We start from the raw sequence: 26,802 nt of genomic DNA on the forward strand, positions 1-26,802 counted from the left end.
GGTCAGTATTTTATGTCTCAGAAAGATGAAGAGTTTATGTCTGAGGGATACAGAATCAACAGTGATTACCAAACAGTTACCATATCACAGTAAATAATTTTGGCATTTCTCAAAGGGAGCCCTGCTGAAGTCAGCTTCGCCTCTGCAGGAAATATCATTTAACAGGGTGAAAGGTCACTGGGACAGTCTCAGGCAGCTGATCTCAGGTGTGGTAGCAGCTGTTGTGTAGGGCATGACTTATTTTGTGGGAACAGAAACGCTATTATCTGGGCTCCCGAGGGAGATTTGGAGAAAGTCATGCCCAGGGAGTCCCATTCCAGGAAAATGTGCTCAAGCACTTATTTATTGGCAGTGGTCACTAACTGAGATTCCATCTGGCAAAAATGTGGATTTTTCCCTGTCCCAGAAAGTTGGAGAACAATTATGTAAGTTGTTTCAAAGAATTTATTTTTAACCACTTTTTATGAAGAGATTGCAGTCCCTCTGTTGTTAGAAGAAATTCTTTTTTAAAGAAGAAATAGAGCTTCTGTATGAATTTCTATATAATTGTGTATTTATGTACCATAGATTGCAATTGTCTTTTTTCTTTTTATTTATTTTTATACAATTTTAATGGTTGTACTCCATTTTCAGTTTTTATGTAATATTTTGGCTATATTCCCCATGAGTAGGTACTATATTTATTATAATATACTATATTCAGTTTTTGGCTATATTCCCCATGAGTAGGTACTATAACTACTTGTCTTTTGATTTGTCAGTCTTTCTGGTGAAAGTTTTGATGCCTGTATTGGAAATGCTGGAACCAGTTAGTGAAGTCAAGGTGTCAATGGGGTGGAAAGGGGAACCCTGAGTGGTGCCTCTCCAGCTGTGGAGCCTTTCAGCCTTGCCCTCTACCCGCTATGGCAGCTCTACAGGAGCCTAAAACCCAAATAAGTGAACTGTGGGTGCCACTGTGGGCTCCACCAAGGCCTCAGGTGTGTTTTAATGAAACAACTCCATACACCATTTTAAAAGCAAGATCTATCATTAGAATTAAAGAGGTGTGTCTTTCGAAAAAGGGGCTTCTCCTGTGGTTCTGTGGTAAAGAATCCACCTGCAATGCAGGAAACACGGGTTCGATTCTTGGGTCAGAAAGATCCCCTGGAAGAGAAAATGGTGACCCACTCCAGTATTCTTGCCTGGAGAATTCCATGGACAGAGGAGCCTGGCCAGCAATAGCCCATAGGGCTGCAAAGAGTCAGACACAACTGAAGTGACTTAGCATGCAGCTTGTCTTTGAAAAAACAATTACATAATTTCTATCCCCATGGGATTTTTTCCAGCAATCTTTAATTATATACTAAACAATTCAAATAAGTAATGAAATATTTTAATTATGTTGATTTTATTAATTATTTTTTATTTGGGCCTTAAGTAAAGCAAGCATCTTTGTTTCCGCTGTAACTAAAGAAAATTAGTTTACCTAACTAGAAATTTCTTATTCCTATTAGCATGAACCTGCTTTAAATGTCACTGTTTTGCTTTCTAAAATAAATCTTTTATGAGGCTTTATAATCATTCTTTGAGTTAAGAAATGCTATAGTTTTTTTTTTTTTAACATAAAAACAGTTGATAGTCTACCTGTCATTTCCATGTATTTATTTCTTAGAGGAATACAATTTAAAATACAAAGTTTAATTTTCCATCTTTTCTGTTTGTTCCTCTTCCCCTCAATACCCCATGCCAACCACTTCCTTCACCTACTGCAACAAAGCTGTCTTCTACCATTACACAACACACACACACACATGCACTCACTCACTCACTCTCATACTCTGTTGACTCAGAGTAGCAAAAGAGGTTTGTTCTGGTCCACTGTCTGTCTTTGGTTCTGACATCCATTATTACACTGTATGTTGTTATTGCTTAGTCGCTAAGTCATGTCCGACTCTCTTGTGACCCCAGGGACTGTAGCCCTCCAGGCTCCTCTGTCCATGGGATTTCCCAGGCAAAAATACTGGAGTAGGTTGCTATTTCCTTCTGCAAGGGATCTTCCCGACTCAGGGATTGAACCTGCGTCTCCTGCATTGCAGGAGGATTCTTTACCACTGAGCCACTTGGGAAGCCCTTATTTAATATATTTGCACTCACCTAAATATACAACTCAGACCAAAAGAAAGGATTATTTCTTTCCTGTAGCCAGTTGATAATGTGTGCTATTGATGAGTAAACATAATGCTTTATCATCTTTAAAAGCTTTCATATCGTGGAAATGCTGTGGCATTCAGATGCCAGCTTCATATCAGCCACTTGCTATCTGCATGCTGAAGATAACTTCTTCATTTGCACAACTATTAAAATGAACACAGCATAACTTCTCAGTACATGCTGATAACCTTCATGCACCACCCCTTCAGTTTCTTCTCCCTTCTCGCCTTTATTTTTGACACTGGCTGTGGTCGATAATGATCCTATCTGCTGATGAGCCCTGGACTTCACTAGTGTTCTCACCCTGATTGCTGGAGAGCAAGTTTAGTCAGAATCCTGTGCAGTGGTACCAGGTATCTAAATTATATGTACCCTAAAAATCCTGGCTTCATAATTACAAAAACTCCTGTCAGATTTAGTCATTACCATTTATGAATACTGTGTGAGCATCTTGTGGAAGGTTTTGCTCTTTAGTGCAATTTATAAAGATTGATAAAAATATGAGGAAGAAACTTTGCCTGAGAAGTACTTTCTTACCAAACCTGTAAGAAAGAAATTATTTCAACATATTTTTTCTTAGGAAACAAATCAATCTGATGTTAAAACAACATATGAAAACAAAATAATGTGGCCAAGAAATGTTCTCAGTTCTTCAGTTGCTTCAAATTGATGTTGAAATTAAAACAAATGAAGCCACATCATTTTTGGAGCAGTTGTTGCTCTTGATATCACAAGTGCAAACAAACCTATTGCCAAACACTTGGAATCTGCTGAAGAAGTTATGTAAGAAAATTAGAAGTCTGCAAGCCAGCTGAAATGTAGAAAAGGAAATAGACAGCCTGGGAGAGATTGGGTAATGTAAAGTGCTTAAAAGATTTTGAAAGTTTTGGATAGAATCTTACTTTATGCATCTCTACGATAGCACACCAGTGTATAACCCCAATAGTTTATTTCTTTAACTAGTTATTGGTTATCATTATCCTTCATTTGAATCTAAAAGAGGTGTCGACTTTATCTCTGATGCAAACCTGGAGAAGGGAAAGGCTACCCACTCCAGTATTCTTGCCCAGAGAATTCCATGGACAGAGAAGCCTGGCAGGCTACAGTCCATGGGATTGCAAAGAGTCGGCCATGACTGAGTGACTTACAAAAAACAAACCAAAAGCCTAAAATAGGAAATGTTTAAAAAGTAGGTAGAAACATTGCTTGATAAGTGAAAATCTAATCAAAGAAGCTATGCTTAGACTCTGAAGAGAGATTGATATTCATTCATTCATTCAGCACTGTTGGATGTCTGCTCTGTGTAATGGCTGCAGGAAAAATACAATTGTTACCTGGAGAACTTTCTTTCCAATAGGGAGAAAATATTTAAATTCAAATATTAAAGAGACATTGTGCTGGGCAAAGGGCTGTCTGAGTTAAAATGGGTAAGAGTTTTGTTTCATCTTGCCTAATTCTGAGAGTGCACAGAATTTTTCCAGGAGAAAATGGCATGGGAAAATAGTCTAAACAAAGGGTAGATGTTTGGCATAGGTAAGTTCAGAACAGATTTGAAAATGGTGTCCAGGTAAATCTGGATTGGGTTCCTTAGGTGATATAAGCAGCTGATCTGGAGGAGAATATTGAGGTTAATCAGCAGTCTTAATCATCATATTAAAAGAATTGGAGTTCATTTAAGAGGTAGCTGGGAGCTCCTAAAGCTTTTCAGAAGAGCAGTGAGTATCCAGTTCGCAACCACAGTAGGAAATTCACTCTAATAATGAAATGTATTCACTGGAGATTGAATGGAAGCAAAAAGATCATCCTGAAGGTTATCATGATACTGTAGATGACCAAGACCCACTGAGTAAAGAGACATGACAGAACAATCAACAGATTTGGTTGATTTGGAAAGGGAGGAGTAAAGATGACTCATGCTTTGAGTCTGATGCACAGAAAGAATCATAACATCATTAACAAGAGGGGCCAGGAGGAGGAGAATTGGGGAATCAGATAATATGAAGCTTTGAACGTGTTGATTAGGGTGATAATACTAATAATTATTGAGCACTTATTTGCCAGGAACTATTTTACGTGTTTTATATGCATGATCTCATTTATTCCTCAGAGCAACTTCAGAGCTTTTAAACAGCTTGCCCAAGTTTACGCTGCCTGTCTGTGGTAGAGCTGGAATCCAATCCCTAGGAGCGTAATTCCAGAGTGCACTTTATTAAACTCTAATGGAGTGCCTGTATTGAAAGATGTGGGGCTAGAAGATGAGGCGGAAAGGGTATAAGAGAGGAGGGAAGACAGATGAAATAAAAGGAGGATGGAATAATCAGGACGCTTGGAGAATGCCCAGGAAAGATCACAGAGAACCAAAGACTTTCAGAAAACTGAAGATGGGTGTTTCTGTAAAAGTTAAGAGGAGAACGAGATCTAAGCCAAGGCATTTAGATTAAGTGACCAAAAGAGCATTGGTGGCTTCAAAAGCAGTTTCAGACATGTGGTGAAGTCTGCAGTACATCGGTGTGAGGCAGAGGAGTAATTTCGGGGAAAGTGGGAGGAGCAGAAGTAGGCTTTGGGCAGCCTGTCAGTGGGAAGGGGAGGCAAATGGCACTGCGTCACCAGAGGGTAGGAGTGCTGAGGGAAAGCTTTCAAGGCTGGGGGCACTCGCTAGGGTGCCTGTCGGACTGGGGACAGACTTAAGATGGGGGAGAAGAGAAAATGATGAGATTCAATACATGGATAAGCAGTTTGAGTCCTGTGGGTGGGGATGTGTTCCCCTAGACTAGGAAGAAGTCAAAAAGAATCAAGCAAGGTGTACGTGTGTGTGCATGTGTGTGTGTGTGCGTGCGTGTGTGTGTGTGTGTGTGTGTGGATGTGTTCCCCTAGACTAGGAAGACATCAAAAAGAATCAAGCAAGGGACGTGTGTGTGTGTATATGTGTGTGTGTTAGGTGTTAGTGGTGGTACTTCAACACTTAATGCAAAAGAGACCAAAGGAATAGACTCATATTTGATGATCTTGACTTTCTTCGTAAGTTTAGGAAGCAAAGTAATTAGTGACATAAGAGAGGTTCAGATTTGTAGTATTGGAAATCAGCAGTTTCTTTGGGAATGCAGTCAGAGATCAAAGACAGCTACAAGCTAGACACATAGTACTGAGGTTCAGGCCAAGATTAAATAGGACTTTTTAATCTACCCAGTTGCCAGCATTCTGTGACTTTCTTTTGCAATGTTTAGCAGCCTGGCAGTAGGTCACCCAGCTGGCAGGATGTATACAGGGTGAAGAAGCAGAGGATGCTAGTGAACCTGTTTTGGAAAAACTGAATGCTAAGGACAGCCAGCAACACATCTTTTTTTAAAGCTGTGTGCTCGTCGGTTTGGGTGCAGGTTGTCCTCCGCAGACGTGGACAAACAGGTGGAGCTGAAGAGAGAGCTCAGGAGGAGGAGGGGGAGTGGGGGAGGCCGCGGTATGCTGGTTATGAGAGGCGCACCTTGCAGGGCATGTGGAGGAAATGTGGTCCGGGAGTCCAAGTTTGAGAAACTGGCACTGCAGGGGTTCAGAGAGTGGAGCTTCTGCTACCTGATAATGAGGGATTGACATGAGGATGTGGGCCGTGGAGTAATAAAGCTATCCCAGTGATCCAGACTCTGTTGTGGTTTGAGAGGAGGAGCCGCGGGCCAAGTATAAATTCAAAAATGATCATCTAGTCATGCCCTGAAAATCAACCAAAAGTGAAAGGAGGAATTATTATAAATAAAAAATGGAGACTTGAAAGGGCAGGTAATTACTGAGTTATAGTGTTAGGTGATTTTCAGAAATAACCACTGACATCTCACTCGTAATATGGCATGTTAGCGAGATGTTGATAGGAAGATTTATCAGGAAATGTATGTGGAATCAGATAAATTTTAAATGTTAAAATTTGATATTAAAATTTGAATGTTCCTATTTAGTATTTTACATCTAGTATGTATTGAATGTAAATTATTATATGAGTTAACATATTTTTTGTAATGCTGGGTCCTTTATTATTGGTCTTATGTCTCTTTTAGCCATACAGTATTGATATATTCATAAAATTAAAAGAGAAGATATGGTTTCTATCACTTGAATTTTAACTATTTCTAAAAATATGTTATCCTATGAAATATTTTAAAAACTCATGTAGAACAGATTAAGCACTATGCTGTACAGAAGAGATCTGAAGCAGACCTGAGCAATCCTGAAACCAGTTTCTGTTCTGCCACTAACTTTCCATGTGAAGTTTCCAAATTGCTTCATTTTCTAGTACCAAGTTTACTCATCAGTGAAATGATGTCATGATATGTAACAGTGATTTCCTATCTCCAGAAATGAAGTGTTAAGCAAGATACAGAGATGCATTTTTGAAAGGTAAAAAATGTAAGAAATATGTAAAACAAGATTATTGTTGCTGGAGAACGATTAGAGTTTCTAAGTCTAGAATCAAAACACTGTACTGATACCTTCAATAAAAGTAAGTTCTGAATTTACTTTAAAACACTTAAAACTTCCATTGTTTTAAATGGCTGATTTTAGTTATTGATTCTATCATAATTTCTAAATATAACTTTTAGGATGACTAATCCATCATCATAAATATGATAGAGTATTTAGTCAGACAGTGAATATTTTTATTAGTAGGTATAGCAAAGGAGAGTGGATGCTTACAGTAGGGCTTTGTATTCTAAATTCAGAATTATGAGTGATCTGTAAGAAATCTGGGGAAAACTACAGGGGAAAAGGATACCTTTTTGGTCATACAAGCCCCCTCTGTTTCTGAATGTTGTGGACTCTGGCCCTCTGCCCTTGTACTAAAAGTGATGCTCTGGGCTTTGTTGTAACTCTCAGCAAGTCCTATGCTGTGAAGGAAAGCTTAATAAAATATATTTCTAGGTTTGTTCTGCAGTATTTGAAACCTATGGATTAACAGTTATGTTCCTAAAACAACACATTAGTATTCCCCACTGAAGAGGAAAATAAGGGAAAGTTAGGTAACTAACAGGCATTTAGCAGCCCTTATGAGAAGCTGATTTGGTGTTACCTGTAAAAAAAAAAAAAAATCAATAAATAACCAACCTACCAAAAATATGCTGGTGATATTCTTAGAGGAAAATGGGTATTTAAATAAACACATTCAATTTTATAAGGATAAAATGCAGAAATAATAAGTTGAAATATTTCCATGGGAAATAGTCACATTGATCCCTTGAGACCCTGAGCAGTCAGTCTTAGGACGTGTGTTCTCCCCAGAAATGAGCGCTACGTGCCTTGGGAGATGTCACCAGTGACTAGTAGCCACCGCAGTGTAAACATCAGCAGGAAATAAATATGGGTAGGGCAGGGGTCTAGAAGAGTGCCTGCGTGCCTTCTGGAAGAGTATCACGCCTTTCAGTGTTAGTGGTTTGATTTTTTTTCTTTGTTCTTTTTTAAGAAGAAAAGAGATAGGACGCAGCTTATTCCTTCTGTCACAGAAACCTTCAGTTTCAGAGGCAGTGTCTTTCCTTGACAAATGGATTTCCTTGTTGGCAGTCTCAGTACTGAGGAGTCAAGGGACTCTGCTCTTGCCGCAGTTATTGGTTGTTTCCCCAGACTGACAAGCCCGTCTGTGGAAGGGCTCCGAGGAAAGTTTCGTGTTACCAGAATTAGGCAAGCCCGCTGAGGAGCCAGGGGAGGAGCAGCAGCCGCCGCAAAAGAAGCAGCGCCTTTAAGCCCTCCAGCAGCTGCTCCTCTGATTGGCTGGGTGGTTCAGCTGCTTCCCTGGAACAGAGGTCAAAGTGGACTGCAGTGGAAATGTAAGAGAGGCAGCGATCGAATAGCACTGCTTGAAGAAGTTTGGAGGCAGAGAGCAGCGGGACGCTGGCAGACTGCAGAGCAAGCTGCTTCTCCGGCGGTGAGGCGCAACCTCCCGCCCCCAGCCTGGCCCAGCCGCTGTGAACACCCGGTCCCTGCACAGACGCCCCCACTAGGCGCGGAAGAGACAGTTGTGAGGGTCCCTTGCTAATTTACAGACAAGGATGGCTTGTGAAATCATGCCTCTGCAAAGGTAGTATTCTTTCCTGTTTGGGTTTTTTCTTCCGTATTTTCTGAGTGGTGTAAAACTATATAACTTTGCCGATACTTGGCATCTTTCAGTAATCTGCTGCAAACTCAAGACCAGAAAAATGTAAACATATTGCTTCTTATGCTGGCACTTATGCCCAACTTCTTATCTTCTTCACTGTTCGGTGAAGAAGAATAAAAATAAATATAAGAAAATAGCTTTGACATCTGAAGAAAAACAGAAACTGAAGAATATATTGAGCATGCTTAAAATAAAACTGAATTAGAAACTGAATGAGTTTCTAAGTGATGTTATGAAGCTGTGGTGAGCTCTAATCTCATTTTGAAGGATGACGACAGGGGAAAGACCTTTTAAAAATGCATTTTAGGAGCCCTCTGCATTGAATTTTATATCTAGACAAGGATTTTCTATCAATAAGTAATTTATAATACATGGACCTAGATGTAAAGATATTATTTCCCCATGAATAATTCTAGATAGGTTTATTACACAGATGACACCTTTAAACAAACAAACCAAACTGCTCTGTAAGAATGATTGAGCACAAGGCTCTGTTTTGTTCATTAATGGTTGTAATATGGATTGGGGGGTGGGGTGGAGGAGTTATACTAAAGAAGAGAAAAGTAAGTTTAAACAAAAGGCATGTCAAAAAAGATCACTGTTGGTAAATTAAGTGAATAAGATGTCCCGGAATGTTGAAGCTGAAAGTCACCTCTGAGGTGACGGAGTCTAGCCCTCCAGTTTCACGACTAGAAGATGAGGCTTGGGGTAAATCCTCAGTTGCCCAAGGTCATGTTTTAGGATTTTTAGAATTTCTTTTGCCAATCATGTTATACTATTTCAGCTACAACTGCTGTACATGCTGTGGCATTTGATTCTATGTAAATGCTTCCTCTAAGAAAACTATAGAGAGTTTTATTAATGGAAGTGATTTTAAAAGTCACGTAGTAAATACGGTTTATCCATAAGAGGGAAACCTAGACAAAAAATGAATTTCTTTTTTAAAAACCATTTTACCAGACGGTTATGTTTTAATATGAAAATAAGGCAAACCAAAGTTGAGTGTTCATTTGCAAGATGGTTCCTGCAGATGTACCCTGTGAGATAAAATGGTATAATTGTTTTTCTTTCGCTGTAATGACAACTGCACTGTAATGGAACTTGATGCGGATGTCCCTGGAATTCCTTTTCCAAAATTGATAACCCAAGGGAGCAGAAAGTGATTGATGGATAGATCTGAAATTTGTTTATATTAATTCAGTGGGAAGTGCCATGCATTTGAAACTTGCAAGAAGACTAAAAACTAATGTACACTTTTTGGACTCTTGATGTAGTTTCCAGCTTTAAAGCTGGGGGCTTATTTTTTCTTATAACGGTGTCAGTTCTTAAGTGTCTTAAGCACATCCTTTCTAGAACTGAACTCTGTAATAAGCTGCACAATGATATAATAACTGTTAAGAAAATAGATTTGTATTCTGCTAAAATATTGTTTAGGGAGTTAAGTTGATGAAAGCTAGAATAGAATCAGCGTAATTTCTTCCAAAATTATTAGTCCTTAGTCCTTATTAATTATTAGTCCGTATAAATAAACCTATGTAAGAGGAATAATGTGAATTTGCATTCAAGATTGCTGATCACTGTATTCACTGTCTCCCTATGTCTGCGGATTTAATTTGGTTACCTTGCAATCCTCACTTCAGCCTGTGCCTGCCTGTGATCAAACACCTCTTGAAGGCAAGGAACAGGTAGGCTTGTGTGGTTCTCTTTGTTAAGGGAAGTTAAGCGCTTGTGTAGAAAGCTTTCTGGTTCCTACACATAATTGCTTCTTCCAAGCCCAATACAGTGTCTTTGGCTACAGTGTCTTTCTGTGATCTCTAGCAGAGGTGACTGTTGCCAGCCACCCCCACTGTTATCCTGCCTGGAGCAGGAAAGTTGCAGAGTCTTGCATTGTGGGCCGAATGCATTGCTCCATTCTGTTTAAGAACAGAGGGGCTAGAAACTGAATTAACAGTGGATGAGGGAAAGAATAACTTTAAATACCAGTTAAGAGAAATTCATGCTCACTCATGTTTGTACTGAGCAGAGAGCCCAGTGCTTCTCATACTTTAGCTGCATGAGAATTACCTGGGGAACTTATTTTAAAATCAGTGTCTTCCTGCTCCTCTCTTTCCCTAGACTTACTGAATCTGAATCTGGGTGTGACAGGGAAGTATTGACATTTTAACAAGCTTCCTGAAAGTAAGTGTGGTACAAATGGTCCACGCACTCAGAGAAACACTGATCTAAACTCTAGTTAATGATTATAACTTATATAAAGCCATTGACAGCAGGTATATGTAAGATGCTAACACTATACTACTCAACATCCCCGAATAACATATTGAATATCAGGACCTTATGTGAAGTGTCTTTGTCTTAATTGATGTTTTCATTTACTAGATGGTCAGTGTTACATATTAAAACAAAAGATACTTACAGTGTCTTTTAATGTTTTCTTTATGACTGAATACCACTCTGTATTGCCAGTGATACTAAGGGAATGAAGACACAGTTCTGCTTCAGAGAGCTCACATGCTAGTGAGGACACAGACACATTACCAGACAATTACATGTGGTGAATTCAGTAATGGACATTATAATTAACATGATAATAGAGATGTGCCTGCATGGATAATATTACCTTATGTTTTATTTAACCTCATATAAGTGTATGATCTTTTTAGAGGGCATATTTGTACCCCAATGTCTACTTAGCTTGTAATTCCCATGAGTGACTTTTTAGCCTTTCTTAGCATGTTGTGAAAGTGTATAGAAGATAAATTTGTTACTGCTAATCAGTAACTAAGATGAGAATAACAGACTGAAGGCTAAGAAGGAAGTAAAATACTTTGGTTCCCTTTAATGTATTTTACTATCTGTTTATAACTTAACATAATTTGCAGACTTTCTCCAGGATGGAAGTGACTATGTTGAAACTTACCATTTTTAGGAAAACTGCAAAGGCTGAATGTTTAAAATTTGATCCTCTGTAAAGAACTCAGTTCTTAAAATTCACTTCAAAATGACTTAAACTAATGATAGATATTATAATACATCTATTGAGATGGTTAAATTATTCTAGTTATTTTTAGAAACACTAAAATATTTGTGCTCTGTAGCATTGTATTGATATTCTTGACAGCTAAAAAAGTGCTTCCAAGGAAATAGAATAATATCGGAATTAAGTAGAGAAACTATATAAAGATTTGAAACAAGTTTTTCTCAGGTACTAAATTTACCTTCCGGGTTTACCTGGTGGCTCAGTGCTAAAGACGCTTGCCTGGTGGGCTCAGTGGTAAAGAATTTGCCTACCAGTGCAGGAGACGCGAGTTCGGTTCCTTGTCTGGGAGGATCCCCTGGAGAAAGAAGTGGCAATCCACTTCAGTATTCTTGCCTGGAAAATCTTCTGGACAGAGGAGCCTGGAAGGCTATAGTCCATGGAGTCGCAAAAGAATCAGACAAGACTTAGCGACTAAACAACAACAAATTTACTTTCTATCACTAAAGAGATAGTTTATTAGACTCTAGACTTATACCTCAAGCGCCTTTCGTGATTCGTATTCCATTGTATTTTTTTTTCCCTTGGATATTGTGGATCTGTAGGTGAGGATCTCCATTTTATATGTAGAAGGTTTCAATAGGCCAAGAAATAGTCTTTACTCACTCTTATGTCCATGACAAAGCTCTCAACTTCACAGTAGTATTTTGATTTGCTAGATTAACTTTCAGATAGTCACTAACTCATCTTATGGCCACAAAAACTAATGATGAAAGATGAAGTTAAGTGCACTAATGACTAATCTAGATTCCTTTGATTTTAATGCATTGTCATCTGCTTTCACATCCCTTTTTCCATTTGATTTATTTATAAAAGTGGGAAACTGAAATCAGTAATGTCAGTATAACTTTCTTTTCATTACTTCATCAAACAAATTATGATATTCAATATACATAATTGAATATTTATTTCATGATGGTGAAATATACCAAATTGCAAATTGCAATGGCTCTTTAAGAAGATTTATAGCAACAGTATTAATTAACATATATTAGTGATCCAGCATGGGAAAATTTCACTGAACCCCTTATCAACAGAATCCATCTGGCCTTTCTAAGTATTGGTTTTTGGAATATTCTTTTGCAAACAAGTAAACTTTGGTAACATGGGGATGATGGGGGACTTAACCAAGGAACAACCCCGGCAATAATGGGCCAGCTTTTGAATCTCCTGTGTGATGTTAGAGAGCCCTCTACTGTTTGTGGTGGTGACGCCTTAGGTTAATTTATCTGAAAACGCATGCTATTCCAAACTTGTTTGCACTTTGATAGCACTCAACCTCCCCAACCTTCCCTTCTATGACCCACCTCAGTCTCAGAGGGAGTTAAAAGCTGCCTTACCTCAAGTCTGGGTTAACCCTTCCGGGGTTGAGTATCTGAATTTTGATTTCATCACCAGTGTGGTCTGTATTTGATAGTAATGAGAATGAGTGAGGACAAGGAAGACTTCCATGGGCTCTGCTGTCATGTGATGGTTGCAGTGGCTCTGAAGTCTAAATATTTGCTGTTTACCCCAAACAAAGAAGGTAGTGTGAATTAAAGTGACGGTTATTCTTAAACTTTACAGAGATCACCCTATCTAAACTACTGGGGGAAAAGGAGAGGTATTAGAGAGTCAGCAAAAAACAGTGGGGGAAAGCAATGAAAAAATAGTAAACTTGCTGTCAAGAAACATATCCAGATATCCAGATGCTGGCAGTGAGTTAGCCATGTGAATTTGGGCAAGTCATTTTCTTTACCTAAGAAGTGGGGGTGATAATGCCTAACATACTTACTTAGAGGGGAAATTTTGTAGTTAAAGAATATTATCAGATCAGATCAGTCGCTTAGTCATGTCCAACTCTTTGCGACCCCATGAATCGCAGCACGCCAGGCCTCCCTGTCCATCACCAACTCCCAGAGTTCACTGAGACTCACATCCATCGAGTCAGTGATGCCATCCAGCCATCTCATCCTCTTTCGTCCCCTTCTTCTCTTGCCCCCAATCCCTCCCAGCATCAGAGTCTTTTCCAATGAGTCAACTCTTCGCATGAGGTGGCCAAAGTACTGGAGTTTCAGCTTTAGCATCATTCCTTCCAAAGAAATCCCAGAGCTGATCTCCTTCAGAATGGACTGGTTGGATCTCCTAAGAATATTATAGTTCTTCGTAAATGATAAAACTATTCAAATTTATATACTGGAGCTTTAGTCCCTAGTGTGATGGTATGTTAAAGTGGGACCTTTGGGAATAATTAGGTTTGCATGAGCTCATGGAGGTGGGGCTCCCATGATAGGATTGTGCCCTTACAAGGAGATAAAGGTACCAGAGCACAATCTCCCCATCCAGGTGGAGGTATAGCAAGAAGATGGCAGTCTGCAAGCCAGACAATCTCTGGAAATGTGAGAAGTCAGTGTTTCTGTTGTTGAAGCCACCCAATCTGTGGCACCTTGTTATAGCAAACCATTAAGAATGGTTGTAAAGTGAAAGTGTTAGTTGCTAAGTTGTATGTGACTCTTTGCAACCCCATGGGCTGTAGCCTGCCGGGTTCCTCTGTCCTTGGGATTCTCCAGGCAATAATACTAGAGTGGGTAGCCATTCCCTTCTCCAAGGGATCTTCCCAACCCAGGGATTGAACCCAGGTCTCCTGCACTGCAGGCAGATTCTTTACCGTCTGAGCTACCAGGGTAATAATTGAAAGAACTTAGTAAAAAAAAAAAAAAAAAGTTTACTATTCCCTTTTGCAGGTACCACCTATTCCTTTACTTTTGTTTCAGAGCCAAAGATTAGGAAATATTTCAATGTATTTGTTAATGTTTTAAAAATATTCTCTTATCCATTAATATCAACCCACTCAAAAAAGAAACTTACTGTATATTACATTCTAAATTGCTGCCTCCCAAAGGCGATCTTGCTATATCTATAATAATGATAAACAGCACTTTGCTGAACAAGAATCTCAGAGACAAATGAAAGCTTCCAGCTGCCTTGAAAACAGTTTTGTGACTAAACCAAAAATTTCTTTAAGCTCCACACAAAGCTTTGGCTTTGCAATGAAGTGAAAAAATTTTCTTTTCCTGCTCTCAAGCCAGAACAAACAGATAGAGTATGTGGCAAGCCCGTATTCAAACATTGCCTTGCCCGAACATATCCTTTTCTGGGTTCACAGTACCCTACAGAAAGTACAGTGTTTACATTACTGGCACAATGGCAGCACTCCCACCTCTAACTGTGCAGTGGGAGAAAATAAATTCTCTAAATAAGGGTGGGAGAAAGCCCGTGGCACAGTTGCAGTTCCATTAATTTTGGAATAACAGGGAACAAGATAACTTAAAATAATCAACATACAGCTATCTGAGAATGCATCCAGTTGGGAAACTTACTTTTACAAATTATAAACGGTGTGTGTTTTCAAAATGCATAATCACATGGTCGTGTCAGCACTCAGCATGGTCTGAGTGATGCTGATTTTATTCCTCAGCCACTGACGGGACACTCAGAATGTTCTGGGTACCTTGCTAGGTGCTGCAGGGGACAAAGATAAAGACCAGTCCAGGAGGTGAGGCCAGCTTCCAAACTCTGGGATTCTGGCATCATGTGCTGGGCACTGGTTTATGGCTGTGGACAGAGTGTCTGGGAACCTGCATGGAGAAGTCGCTCCCCTCTCCAGGGTGATGGAGATGGCCTCCCAGATTAGATGACATTTGAGCTGAGAGATGAAGTATTTACCAGACAGAGAGAGAAGTGCCGGAAGCATTCAAGACAGAGGGAACAGCACGTACAGACAGGGTTACGAAAGTGCAGTGCGAGGTTGATGGAAGCTCGCTGCCCTTGTGTGCCAGGTTCGGACATCTGGACTTCACCCCAAAGACAAAGAGGAAACAGGAGAGGCTTTCAGGTTAGGAAGATAAATCTGATGGGAGTATTAAGGATAAACTGGTCTGGGTGGCAGGGGAAAATGAGTATTGCCACTGTGATGGACTAAAGCAGTGGAAATGGAAAGGAAAGGTCAGATTCAAGAGATGTGTCTCTTTTTGAGATAGAATCAGTGCAGTTTGGTGACCGACCATGAGTGGGGGTGAGGGATTTTTTTTTTTTTTAAGGAGAGCAGTTGGCTGTTAATGTAACTGAAATTATTATAACAGGAATGAGGACTCTAGTGACTTCTAAACACATCTCCAGCCAGGATCCCCTGTAAAGTGCGATGTGAGACTCTCGGCTGTGTCAGCCAGTCCACAGGTAGTAATAGTTTCCTTTTGACATTCTCACTGTAGGAAAAGATGCAAAAGAGACAGAAGGTAAAGCAGTCCCACCCCTCCCTGCTTAAAAGCTTTACATCCTGTTGCTGACAGGCACACACCCTCACCAGTCCCCTCCAGTTCCCTAGAGATTGAACAATGTTCATTAGAAGGGCATCCAGGGACAGAACTAGCTGGGTAGAGGGACAGAAATGGAGTAAGATGCTCCCTAGTTCCTTCCAAGTATACTAGTTCTTTGAATTGAAGAGACAGAATATAGGTGATAAAGAATGCCACGGTCATTAGTAATCTCTAGAAGCTCTCAGTTGTATCTGACTCTTTTCGACCCCATGGACTGTAGACCTCCAGGCTCCTCTGCCCATGGAATTTTCTAGGCAAGAATACTGGAGTCGGTAGCCATTTCCTACCCCAGGGGATCTTTCCAACCAAGGAATTGAACTCACATCTCTTGCATCTTCTGCACTGGCAGGTAGATGCTTTACCACTTGTGCAACCTGGGAAGCCCAGGTCAGTAAGGAAGGTGAAATCAAAAAAGACCATGGGTCCCTGAGTCTCCTTCTTGACACCATCCTGTGGTATAAGCAGCAAAAGAATATTGAAGAGACCTGGAAATCCTCTATCAGCTCCCCCATGCTCACCTAGAATGACTTTCTCACGTCTATGTTGCTAGGTGTATCTGGACCTGCTTTCTCTCTGATTTTCTCTGTGATCCAGGCTCAACAAAATCTGTACTTTTTTGGCCCAGAGCTGATTCTGACAGTGGGGCAGAGAAGAAAAGAGTGTTTGCTGTCTGTCCTATGAGAATGTAGATCTTACTTCAGCAACATTCATTGTGTATTAATTATACCTCAAGCCAGGGAGGTGGGTTTTTAGCATAGCATTTTTCAACTGTGGGTCATGACCTTTTGGTGGTCATAAAACCAATTTAGCGGATTGTGACTAGCGTGTTTTATATTATTTTATATAAGTGAAATATGACAAAATAGAAAATATGCAAAGTAAGAATAATGCTTTGAAATGTGTGTCTCTTTTACATGTCTGTGCACTGTCACAATGTAAAATGTGTTTCTAACTGGATCGTGGCCAAAGTTTTTCAAAACACTGACTCCAGAGTGCTTATTGAGGATACTTTATTTGAATGAGAGGTTAGTACAGGAAGTCAAATCCCCATGTCAGTGTGGGAAATCGATTCTAGTCTTAGCATTCTTACAGATGAAATTCCAGAGTACAACTTATGTGTAAGATGGAGACACTTTTGTTAGGCAGGTTCTTTTCTCTGGATTTGGAGGGGAACATGTTTTTAGTAGAATTGTTAGTTTCCTAGCACGGCTGTGAGAAAACACCACAAACAGGGTAGCTGAGAATAACAGAAATTTATTGTCTCACTGTTCTAGAGGCCAGAAATCCCAAATTAACATGTTGGCAGGGCCGGGCTCCCTCAAATGACACTGGGAAATGAGTTGTCCCTGGCCTCTCTCCTTACTTCCAGGAGTTTTTGGTTGGTGGCAACACAATTCCAGTGTTCACGTGGTGTGCTACCTGTGTGTGTATCCACCTCTGTCTGCTCCAGAAGGGTGCTGGTTATATGAGTTAGAGCCCATTACGGTAGCTTTAACTTGATCATCTCTGTAAAGACTATTTTCAAACATGATCATGTCCTGAGTTTCTTGGGGTTAGGGGAAACTTTTTGAGGAGATACTATTCAGCCCCAAACAATATATTTCAAATTTGTACTAAGCAATCAAGAAAAGAATTGACTTATTTCCCTATCTTATTGGAGGGAAGGTTGCAAATTTTGGGAAGCCTTTTGTTTTGCTTCCAAAGCACAATACCTCTTCGTGTTAGCTAAAATTTCTAGTCTTGTGAACATTAACAGTTTCAGCTCTTTGCATTTACCCATTGGTCAGGAAAAACCTATTTGCTCTTGAAGTTAAGTGGTTTGTTTTTATTTCTCCTGGCGGCTAGGTGTTGCTTTCTTAGTTAACAGCATACAAATAATAAAACTGTAAGCGAAGTTGCTTGGGTTTATAATAAAGAACTATACATATATCTACAAAAATCTCCCCCTGTACTTACAGGGGCAAACAGTTGGCCAAAAGTTGATCTGAAAACTCTTGACGTTTGTTTTCCAAAAGTAACAAGGAGAATGTTTCCTACTGTGTTCCTGAATGGAACAGAACCAAAAATCTGAGCGGCAGAACACCAGCTGCTCCATCACACCCCAAATGGAGGGTTATAAATGCTATAAATGGGGGGTTATAAATGCTATAAATGGGGGGTTATAAATGTTAATGCCTGACACTGTGGATAAATCAAAAAGGCTCAAGTATGGCACTTTATTTTTTGCAGAAGAAGGAAGGAAAGAAAATGTGCTAATTTTCACTCACCTCATTATCCTTGAAATTTCACCTAAGAAAATTCTTCCATTTAGCACATTTGTTGCAACATGAGGAGAAAACCTGAATTCCAGAGAAAATGTTTACCTAATACTTTTAATTTTGTCTTTTTACTTGTCCCTCCCTTTTTCTCCTCCTTTGGCTATTTGCGTTTTTTAAGCCCCAGTAGAAATTTTTTTTTCTGGTTTTTCAATGAATGGAACTAATCCTTACCTATTTTGCTGTACTTTTCAATACCCAAGGAACACTTACAAACTGTTTCGTCTAGCTCAAATCATTTGAAAATGTAGTTAAAGTGTGTAGCTAAATATGCAGATTATGTTAATTTTGGGGGTAGCCAGCCACATTAACCAATTAGTAAGTTGGACTAATTGGAACATTTATCGTGACAGTTCAAAAGGGAATTGAATGGAATGGTGGTTTGATCCACTAATTGAGGGTCCATTCTGAATACCTCAGTCTGGGAATTCTCCCAACAGTACTTGGTTTTTCTTAGGCATAGAAAGCACCACGCTTTTCGCAGTTTCAGTTAGCTTGCTGTGTAATTAAATCGATAGGCATTACACTCTGTGGCTTCAGTTTAGAAATGAGTGCAGCTCAGGAAGAGATCGTAAGTCTACTTGTCATCCATTTATGTGCATTTACCAATCTTGAGTCACATCCAAAGGTAAGTTAGTATAGCACAGGAAACTCTACTCAATATTTTGTAATGATCTTTATGGGAAAGAATCTGAAAAAGAAAGGATATATGTATATGTGTAAATGAATCACTTTACTGTACACCTGAAACTTACACAACATTGTAAGTCAATTATACTCCAAGATAAACTAAAAATTAAATGTAAAAAAGGTACGTTAGATAGGCCCCCACTAAAACACTTCTATCTTTGTTATTGCCCTTCTCAGCTGTAGCTTCTTACATTTGGACTATTACTTGGGTCTATTTGATAAATGTTCTTCCCACAGGCAGCTGTTGTGAGAGAATATAACACCACATGTCTAAGGACATTAAGCACTCAATGGCCTGATGAACATGAGATGATTGCTCAAATCTCTCAATGTATTTGAATTTTTTAAAAAAGCAAAGCAATTGGCTGCTTAAATTTGGCTATTATTCAGAGTCAGCAAACAAGAAATAATTAAAACATGGCGTTTTTACTAGTAACCAAGGAAGAAATTGAATGAATTCCAAGTTGCTACAGTTTGTCATTGGCTTCATTTCATGACACACACTCCCCTTTTCATTCACAGTACATGTGCTTATTTTTAAAAATTGAAAGTACATCTGAATTAATTCTCAACTTAAAATTTAGGCAAAAAATTACAACTCAATGTCACTGGACATGCCTGAGATTGATGTAAAGCTAGCAACAGGCATAAATAACTATAAATAGGTGGTTGAGGGCATATAATAATAGTCCAGATATTCCTTTTGCACAAAATTTTCAAATGTTTTACATTTCAGTGTGTAAATTTTGTGGAAAAATTTATTTTCTCTGTTCAATTGGAAGAATTGTCCTTGGCCATTTTTCCTTGAACTTGCTTTTAAAATCTGTGCATAAAATTGATTTTTAGAATTAATAGACTTTATCTGAAATCAATGCTTTAGTTGTTTCAGAATTTATACTGTAGTCAAGATTACATTACTTTTATGAAAGGGAAAATAGAAATAGGCTAATATCAAAATTAATTATTTTCCTCATTTTCTTTTCAAATTTTGTTTTTATTCTTGGATACTGTGCATAGATTGCTGTTCCATTGACTTCTACTGACTAAGCAAATCTAATACTGAGTTAATACTGAGTCTGGTTCATTTCATTTAAATAACAGTGCTTAAACATTGCTCAAAATTTAAGGACATATCCAAATTAAGAATTTCTGATTTTGTCTTTCATTGACAAATTTACCTTGTGCAAATGCAGCCTGAAAAAATAAGTAGAGACGTGAATGTAGGGAGCGGACATATGGATGGGATAGGGGAGGGAAAGGGGGGATGAATTAGGAGATTGGTATTGATATATGTACACTGCTATGTATAAAATAGATAACTAACGAGAACCTAGTGTATAGAACAGGAAACTGCACTCAGTGCTCTGTGGTGACCTTGGTAGGTTTAGTCGCTCAGTCTTGCGAACCCATGGACCGTAGCCTGCCAGGCTCCTTTGTCCATTGAATTTTCCAAGCAAGAACTCTGGAGTAGACTGCCATTTCTTTCTCCAGATCTTCCCGGCCCAGGGATCAAACATAGATCTCCTGCATTGCAGGCCGACACTTTTTACCAACTGAGCCACCAGGGAAGCACTGTGGTGACCTAAATGGGAAGGAAATACAAACAGGGGTACAACATTGTAAAGCAATTATACTCCAAAAAAATAATTTAAAATATATTTGCTCATGATTTAAAAACTCATGTTTCTGTCAAGAGGCATTCTTGACATAGTGCCAATACATTTTAATAAATTAATCACCTTGTACGTGCTATCAGGCATAAAGCATTATGAGTGGACTTTGACTAAGGTTGGTGTAGAGTTGCTATAATCAGAAGCATGGCACTGAGCTTATAAAGTCCACAAGATATTGTGCCAGAATGAGGACGTTCATCCCATCATGTTTTGATAGACTAAAATTGAAGGTAAGGCAGTGAACAACAAAAAGTATGTTTATTGTTTGCACTTCACTAGCCGTGTGACCTGGGAGAAGGCAGTGGCACCGCACTCCAGTACTCTTGCCTGGACAATCCCATGGATGGAGGAGCCTGGTAGGCTGCAGTCCATGGGGTCTCGAAGAGTCAGACATGACTGAGTGACTTCACTTTCACTTTTTACTTTCCTGCATTGGAGAAGGAAATGGCAACCCACTCCAGTGTTCTTGCCTGGAGAATCCTGGGGACTAGGGAGCCTGGTGGGCTGCCGTCTATGGGGTTGCACAGAGTCGGACACGACTGAAGCAACCGCAGCAGCAGCCGTGTGACCTGGATAATTATGTGCCTGCTCTGAGTCTGCTGTTCTCAAGAGAGGCAAGTACCAGGGAAGTTTTTGTGAGGATTTACATGAGATAATTAGTGTTAAGCACAAGATAGTGCCTCACTGATGAATAGATGTGTGAAGGAGAGAAGATGTAAAGGAAGAAATTTGATTTTGATTGCCTCTGTTGACTACAAGGACATTTTCATGCATGCACACAAAATATTGGCCAAAGCACATGAACAGCTATGTTCAGAACTCTGCATCATTAAATTATCTCCCAAGGCACTTCTGAATTTTAAGAAAACCATCCATATTGTTAACTGAATGTTTACTAAAGAAACTTTGTTAATTTTCTTTAATATTTGTTACATGTTAGAGTTAAGGATCTGTTCTGGGCAAAAATGTGTTTAGTACACTGCTCACATATTCCTATCTTTTGCATAGTGTCAGTTATACTTACTGTTTTTGACACCAAACCCTTGGTTAGGAAACAAACCCAATTCTAACATATTTATAATTTGTTAAGTGTTTTCAAGGACTATTTTGATGTCACATATGTAAGCCCCTTGTGCTCGTCTGGCTTAAAGTTATCACTCCTGTAAAGCACGGCTCCAGGGGTTTCTTCCCAAGACACCTGGAGGATTCCCAGGTGTAGTGTCTGTAACTCATCAAGCCTTGCCCTCAGCCCATCCGTACTAGAGTCAAGAACAAAGCTGATCTGTCCATTTACCTTTCACTTGAGAAGAACTGGCACGATCAATTACAAACAGCAAAATCTTTGACAATATAAACACTAAGATTCCTAAGTGATATTGACATTGGAAATCAAAATCATGAGAGAGTGAAAAAATAATGTCATTTTTTATATGTCGTCTTGTAGCCAGACCGTTTCTACTTCCAGGGCAGGGTTGATGGGTATGTGTGTGTGTGTGTGTTACACTATAACTTGTAATAAGATTTGTGTGTGTGTGTCTGTTATACTACAACTTGTAATAAGATTTTTGGTGATTGCCAAGGTAACATTACGAAGAAAACTTTTCTCTTTTCATCAGTGATATTTGTCATGTACCACAAGGGTACAAGAAGATTAATTGTATTAGATTAACTTTATCTAATACATTTATACTTTTTTCTGTTTAATGTTGAACACATTTAACATAGATACCTAGTCATATATCCAGGGGAATGGCTACTTAAAAGCAAATTTTGCATAAGTGCATAATCAAAAAAGTTCAAAATCCACTCTAGTAGACCTGAAGGGGAGAGACTCATTATTTGTTTTGAGGTCATTTATCAAAAGAGAAAAGCAGGTAAAAGAAAGGAAAAATATTTCACTGTAGTATACATTTTATATTTTTAATTAAATACTTTTAATTAAGCTTCATGTTGTTTCTGTGTTATTTGAGGAACTTAAACTGTTTTTATAGTAGTTTCATTTGTGTCCTTTGTTGTTACTTACCTTCATTAATACCTTGGGTGTAGCTGCAGAAGGCAAAGAGCAGGAGTGTTGTGTACTGGTGCCTGGGCATTGCTAGAGCATCATACACTTAGGAATATTTTGTTGACTCTTTCTTATTTTCATATCATATTAATGAGCTGTAATTAACTTTATTGAGATAATTGAGTATGTAATAATTTTAAGAGTTTGTGTAATATATGGGCTTGGGCTTTTAGAATAAGGTAGTTAAACAGTTCCTCTTGAAAGTATGATGTGAATTACTTTTGCCTTAGGCTAATATTGAAAGAAACCTCTCTTGATCTCCCTTGAAGAAGTAATTGGTCTTGGCTGGGTCCAAGGTAGAGCGTACTCTACTAACTTTACTCCATGGTGAGATTAAATGTGTCAAAACAAAATTTTTGATAGGGGGAATAGAGTTTTAGTAAAATTGAGATGTTATGATGTTAACAGAAATTAATTCAAATTTCATTTTCCTTTTAGTTCACAGGAAGATGAAAGACCTATGTCACCTTTCTATTTGAGGTATTTATTTGATTTTTATTGGTCTGTTATAGGGAATTGGGGGAGGGTTAAGAATTCTTTGGTTTTGTCTATATTAATTCTTTTCAATAGAATATTCTGTCCTGTAGCCAGACTAAGCTTATTAGAATCCCTTACCATAATGTTCATGCTATATTTTTCTCTCTTTAGTTTAAGAAATCTTAAAAAAGTTTTAATATAGTTGAAAAGACTAAAATAAGATATTTGGTTTTAAATTCAAAGATGTCAAAGTAGCCATTTTAATTTTAAAGTCTGCCTAATGATCAGGCTGTAACCTAAATTTTAAAAACTCCGTTCCACACATATATGCAAGTAGGGAGATCTCTGAGCCTAAGGCTCACTTGCTGAAGTACTCTTGGGTTATGTCAGATCATTTTATATGGTAGTAAAGTATGAAACTAACATTCAGCAAGTTCATGGAGTTCGGGATTATTTTCTAAAGTTTACGAAGTCAGAATGATAACTCTTGAAACAGGTAAGTTTACATCAAAGTAGATGTTAGATGAGATCACTTCCCTACAGACTAAAAAGTTTTTGTATTGATGTGATTATCAATGAACCACCTCATTTAGGTAATGACCTAGAGCGAGGTTTTTCTTACTTTTGCATTTCTTTCCTCACTACCTACCTACTTCAAAGGCTTAGAAAATATATTTGAAAAAAATATGACTGTATAAATTCAAGTTTAAATTGCTGAAGTTTTCTTTAACTTTTCCTCAATTTTGAATTCTACTTTTTAAAAAGTGTAAGGATATGACATCCATATTTTGTTTGTTTTTTAAATCTGATTTGTTGCAATAGTCTTAGAGTTAATGACAAACCCACAGCAAACATTATCCTCAATGGTGAAAAATTGAAAGCATTTCCTCTAAAGTCAGGAACAAGACAAGGGTGCCCACTTTCACCATTACTATTCAACATAGTTTTGGAAGTTTTGGCCACAGCAATCAGAGCAGAAAAAGAAATAAAAGGAATCCAAATTGGAAAAGAAGAAGTAAAACTCTCACTATTTGCAGATGACATGATCCTCTACATAGAAAACCCTAAAGACTCCACCAGAAAATTACTAGAACTAATCAATGATTATAGTAAAGTTGCAGGATATAAAATCAACACACAGAAATCCCTTGCATTCCTATACACTAATAATGAGAAAACAGAAAGAGAAATTAAGGAAACAATTCCATTCACCATTGCAACGGAAAGAATAAAATACTTAGGAATATATCTACATAAAGAAACTAAAGACCTATATATAGAAAACTATAAAACACTGGTGAAAGAAATCAAAGAGGACACTAATAGATGGAGAAATATACCATGTTCATGGATTGGAAGAATCAATATAGTGAAAATGAGTATACTACCCAAAGCAATTTATAGATTCAGTGCAATCCCTATCAAGCTACCAACGGTATTCTTCACAGAGCTAGAACAAATAATTTCACAATTTGTATGGAAATACAAAAACCTCAAATAGCCAAAGCTATCTTGAGAAAGAAGAATGGAACTGGAGGAATCAACCTACCTGACTTCAGGCTCTACTACAAAGCCACAGTCATCAAGACAGTATGGTACTGGCACAAAGACAGAAATATTGATCAATGGAACAAAATAGAAAGCCCAGAGATAAATCCACGCACATATGGACACCTTATCTTTGACAAAGGAGGCAAGAATATACAATGGATTAAAGACAATCTCTTTAACAAGTGGTGCTGGGAAATCTGGTCAACCACTTGTAAAAGAATGAAACTGGACCACTTTCTAACACCATACACAAAAATAAACTCAAAATGGATTAAAGATCTCAATGTAAGACCAGAAACTATAAAACTCCTAGAGGAGAACATAGGCAAAACACTCTCCGACATACATCACAGCAGGATCCTCTATGACCCACCTCCCAGAATATTGGAAATAAAAGCAAAAATAAATAAATGGGACCTAATTAAACTTAAAAGCTTCTGCACAACAAAGAAAACTATTAGCAAGGTGAAAAGGCAGCCTTCAGAATTGGAGAAAATAATAGCAAATGAAGCAACTGACAAACAACTAATCTCAAAAATATACAAGCAACTCCTACAGCTCAACTCCAGAAAAATAAATGACCCAATCAAAAAATGGGCCAAAGAACTAAATAGACATTGCTCCAAAGAAGACATGCAGATGGCTAACAAACACATGAAAAGATGCTCAACATCACTCATTATCAGAGAAATGCAAATCAAAACCACTATGAGGTACCATTTCACGCCAGTCAGAATGGCTGCAATCCAAAAGTCTACAAGCAATAAATGCTGGAGAGGGTGTAGAGAAAAGGGAACCCTCTTACACTGTTGGTGGGAATGCAAACTAGTACAGCCACTATGGAGAACAGTGTGGAGATTCCTTAAAAAACTGGAAATAGAACTGCCTTATGATCCAGCAATCCCACTGCTGGGCATACACACTGAGGAAACCAGAAGGGAAAGAGACACGTGTACCCCAATGTTCACTGCAGCACTGTTTATAATAGCCAGGCCATGGAAGCAACCTAGATGCCCATCAGCAGATGAATGGATAAGAAAGCTGTGGTACATATACACAATGGAGGATTACTCAGCCATTAAAAAGAATACATTTGAATCAGTTCTAATGAGATGGATGAAACTGGAACCTATTATACAGAGTGAAGTAAGCCAGAAATAAAAACACCAATACAGTATACTAATGCATATATATGGAATTTAGAAAGATGGTAACAATAACCCTGTGTACGAGACAGCAAAAGGGACACTGATATATAGATCAGTCTTGTGGACTCTGTGGGAGAGGGAGAGGGTGGGGAGATTTGGGAGAATGGCATTGAAACATGTGTAATATCATGTATGAGACGAGTCGCCAGTCCAGGTTCGATGCACGATGCTGGATGCTTGGGGCTGGTGCACTGGGACGGCCCAGAGGGAGGGTATGGGGAGGGAGGAGGGAGGAGGGTTCAGGATGGGGAGCACGGGTATACCTGTGGCGGATTCATTTCGATGTTGGGCAAAACTAATACAATATTGTAAAGTTTAAAAATAAAATAAAATTTAAAAAAAATAGTCTTAGAGTTGGATTTTAATTCAACCATCATAGTTCTGAAGTGTGTTGTAGGACATCAGGCTTGACCAAGTAACTGGTTTATAGTAGTGTTCTGCCCTTTAGAGACTTGAAGCATGTTGTGTAGTCACTTTGTGGCAAGAGAGGGAACATTTGGGATATCAGTTTGAGACAGCATGGTGGTCCATTTGATTCATTCTGGTTTCCTGCCAGCCAGACTAGCACATTCTGGTTTATAAGCTATCTTGACTGTGCAATTGCTATAAACCCATGAGGATGTTGCTGGGTACACAGGGATGCTAGTATTCATTATGTAAATACACACAGTAATATCAAGAAAATGATTATCGTATATTAATGGAAATTAAGTTCTAAACAGTACAGAAGACTGTAGCACCAGATCCTGATGACTAATGAGATCTATTCTCTGATTTGTCTTATTTTTATTACTCTGGGTAGCATCAATCTGTGTTTTGCATAGTACTGAATTTTATTTTTTACCACTCTTTTAAAAAGCAGGTGGGGAAAATGGGGTTATAAAAATCATAAGTCCTCAGATACATATTATTGTGTTTTATAGTGTAAGTTTTGTAATTACCTAGAGTAATACTGGAGTCTTAAAAAAGAAATTCTGTACTGCCAAAATGAAAGCAAAAGAATGTAAAGAAAGTTAACATATTTACTGAACTCATGATAGACCCTATTTGGCCTTTGGATATGAAGAGTAATAAAAACTAGAATATGATGGAAGTGGTGGGGGGACATGCA

General features: G+C 38.5%; 1 protein-coding gene across 9 annotated transcripts in view; it reads left to right on the forward strand.

Annotated features, from left to right (window-relative positions):
• The window catches only part of FAM13A (family with sequence similarity 13 member A), a 331,522-nt gene that overhangs the window by 222,214 nt on the left and 82,506 nt on the right, over positions 1-26,802 (forward strand). For 4 of the 9 annotated variants that reach the window (XM_027544081.1, XM_027544078.1, XM_027544079.1 and 1 more), the window contains one exon: positions 22,894-22,935. The exons of 1 other annotated variant lie outside the window; for it this stretch is intronic. In XM_027544081.1, the coding sequence (XP_027399882.1) occupies positions 22,894-22,935 (42 nt within the window). Of the gene's footprint in view, positions 1-7,740; positions 8,243-9,960; positions 10,006-22,893; positions 22,936-26,802 lie in introns of those variants that run through there. 4 more of the 9 variants (XM_027544084.1, XM_027544083.1, XM_027544086.1 and 1 more) reach the window with 4 other exon arrangements.

Source organism: Bos indicus x Bos taurus, chromosome 6 (assembly GCF_003369695.1).
Source record: "Bos indicus x Bos taurus breed Angus x Brahman F1 hybrid chromosome 6, Bos_hybrid_MaternalHap_v2.0, whole genome shotgun sequence".
Lineage (NCBI taxonomy): Eukaryota > Metazoa > Chordata > Mammalia > Artiodactyla > Bovidae > Bos > Bos indicus x Bos taurus.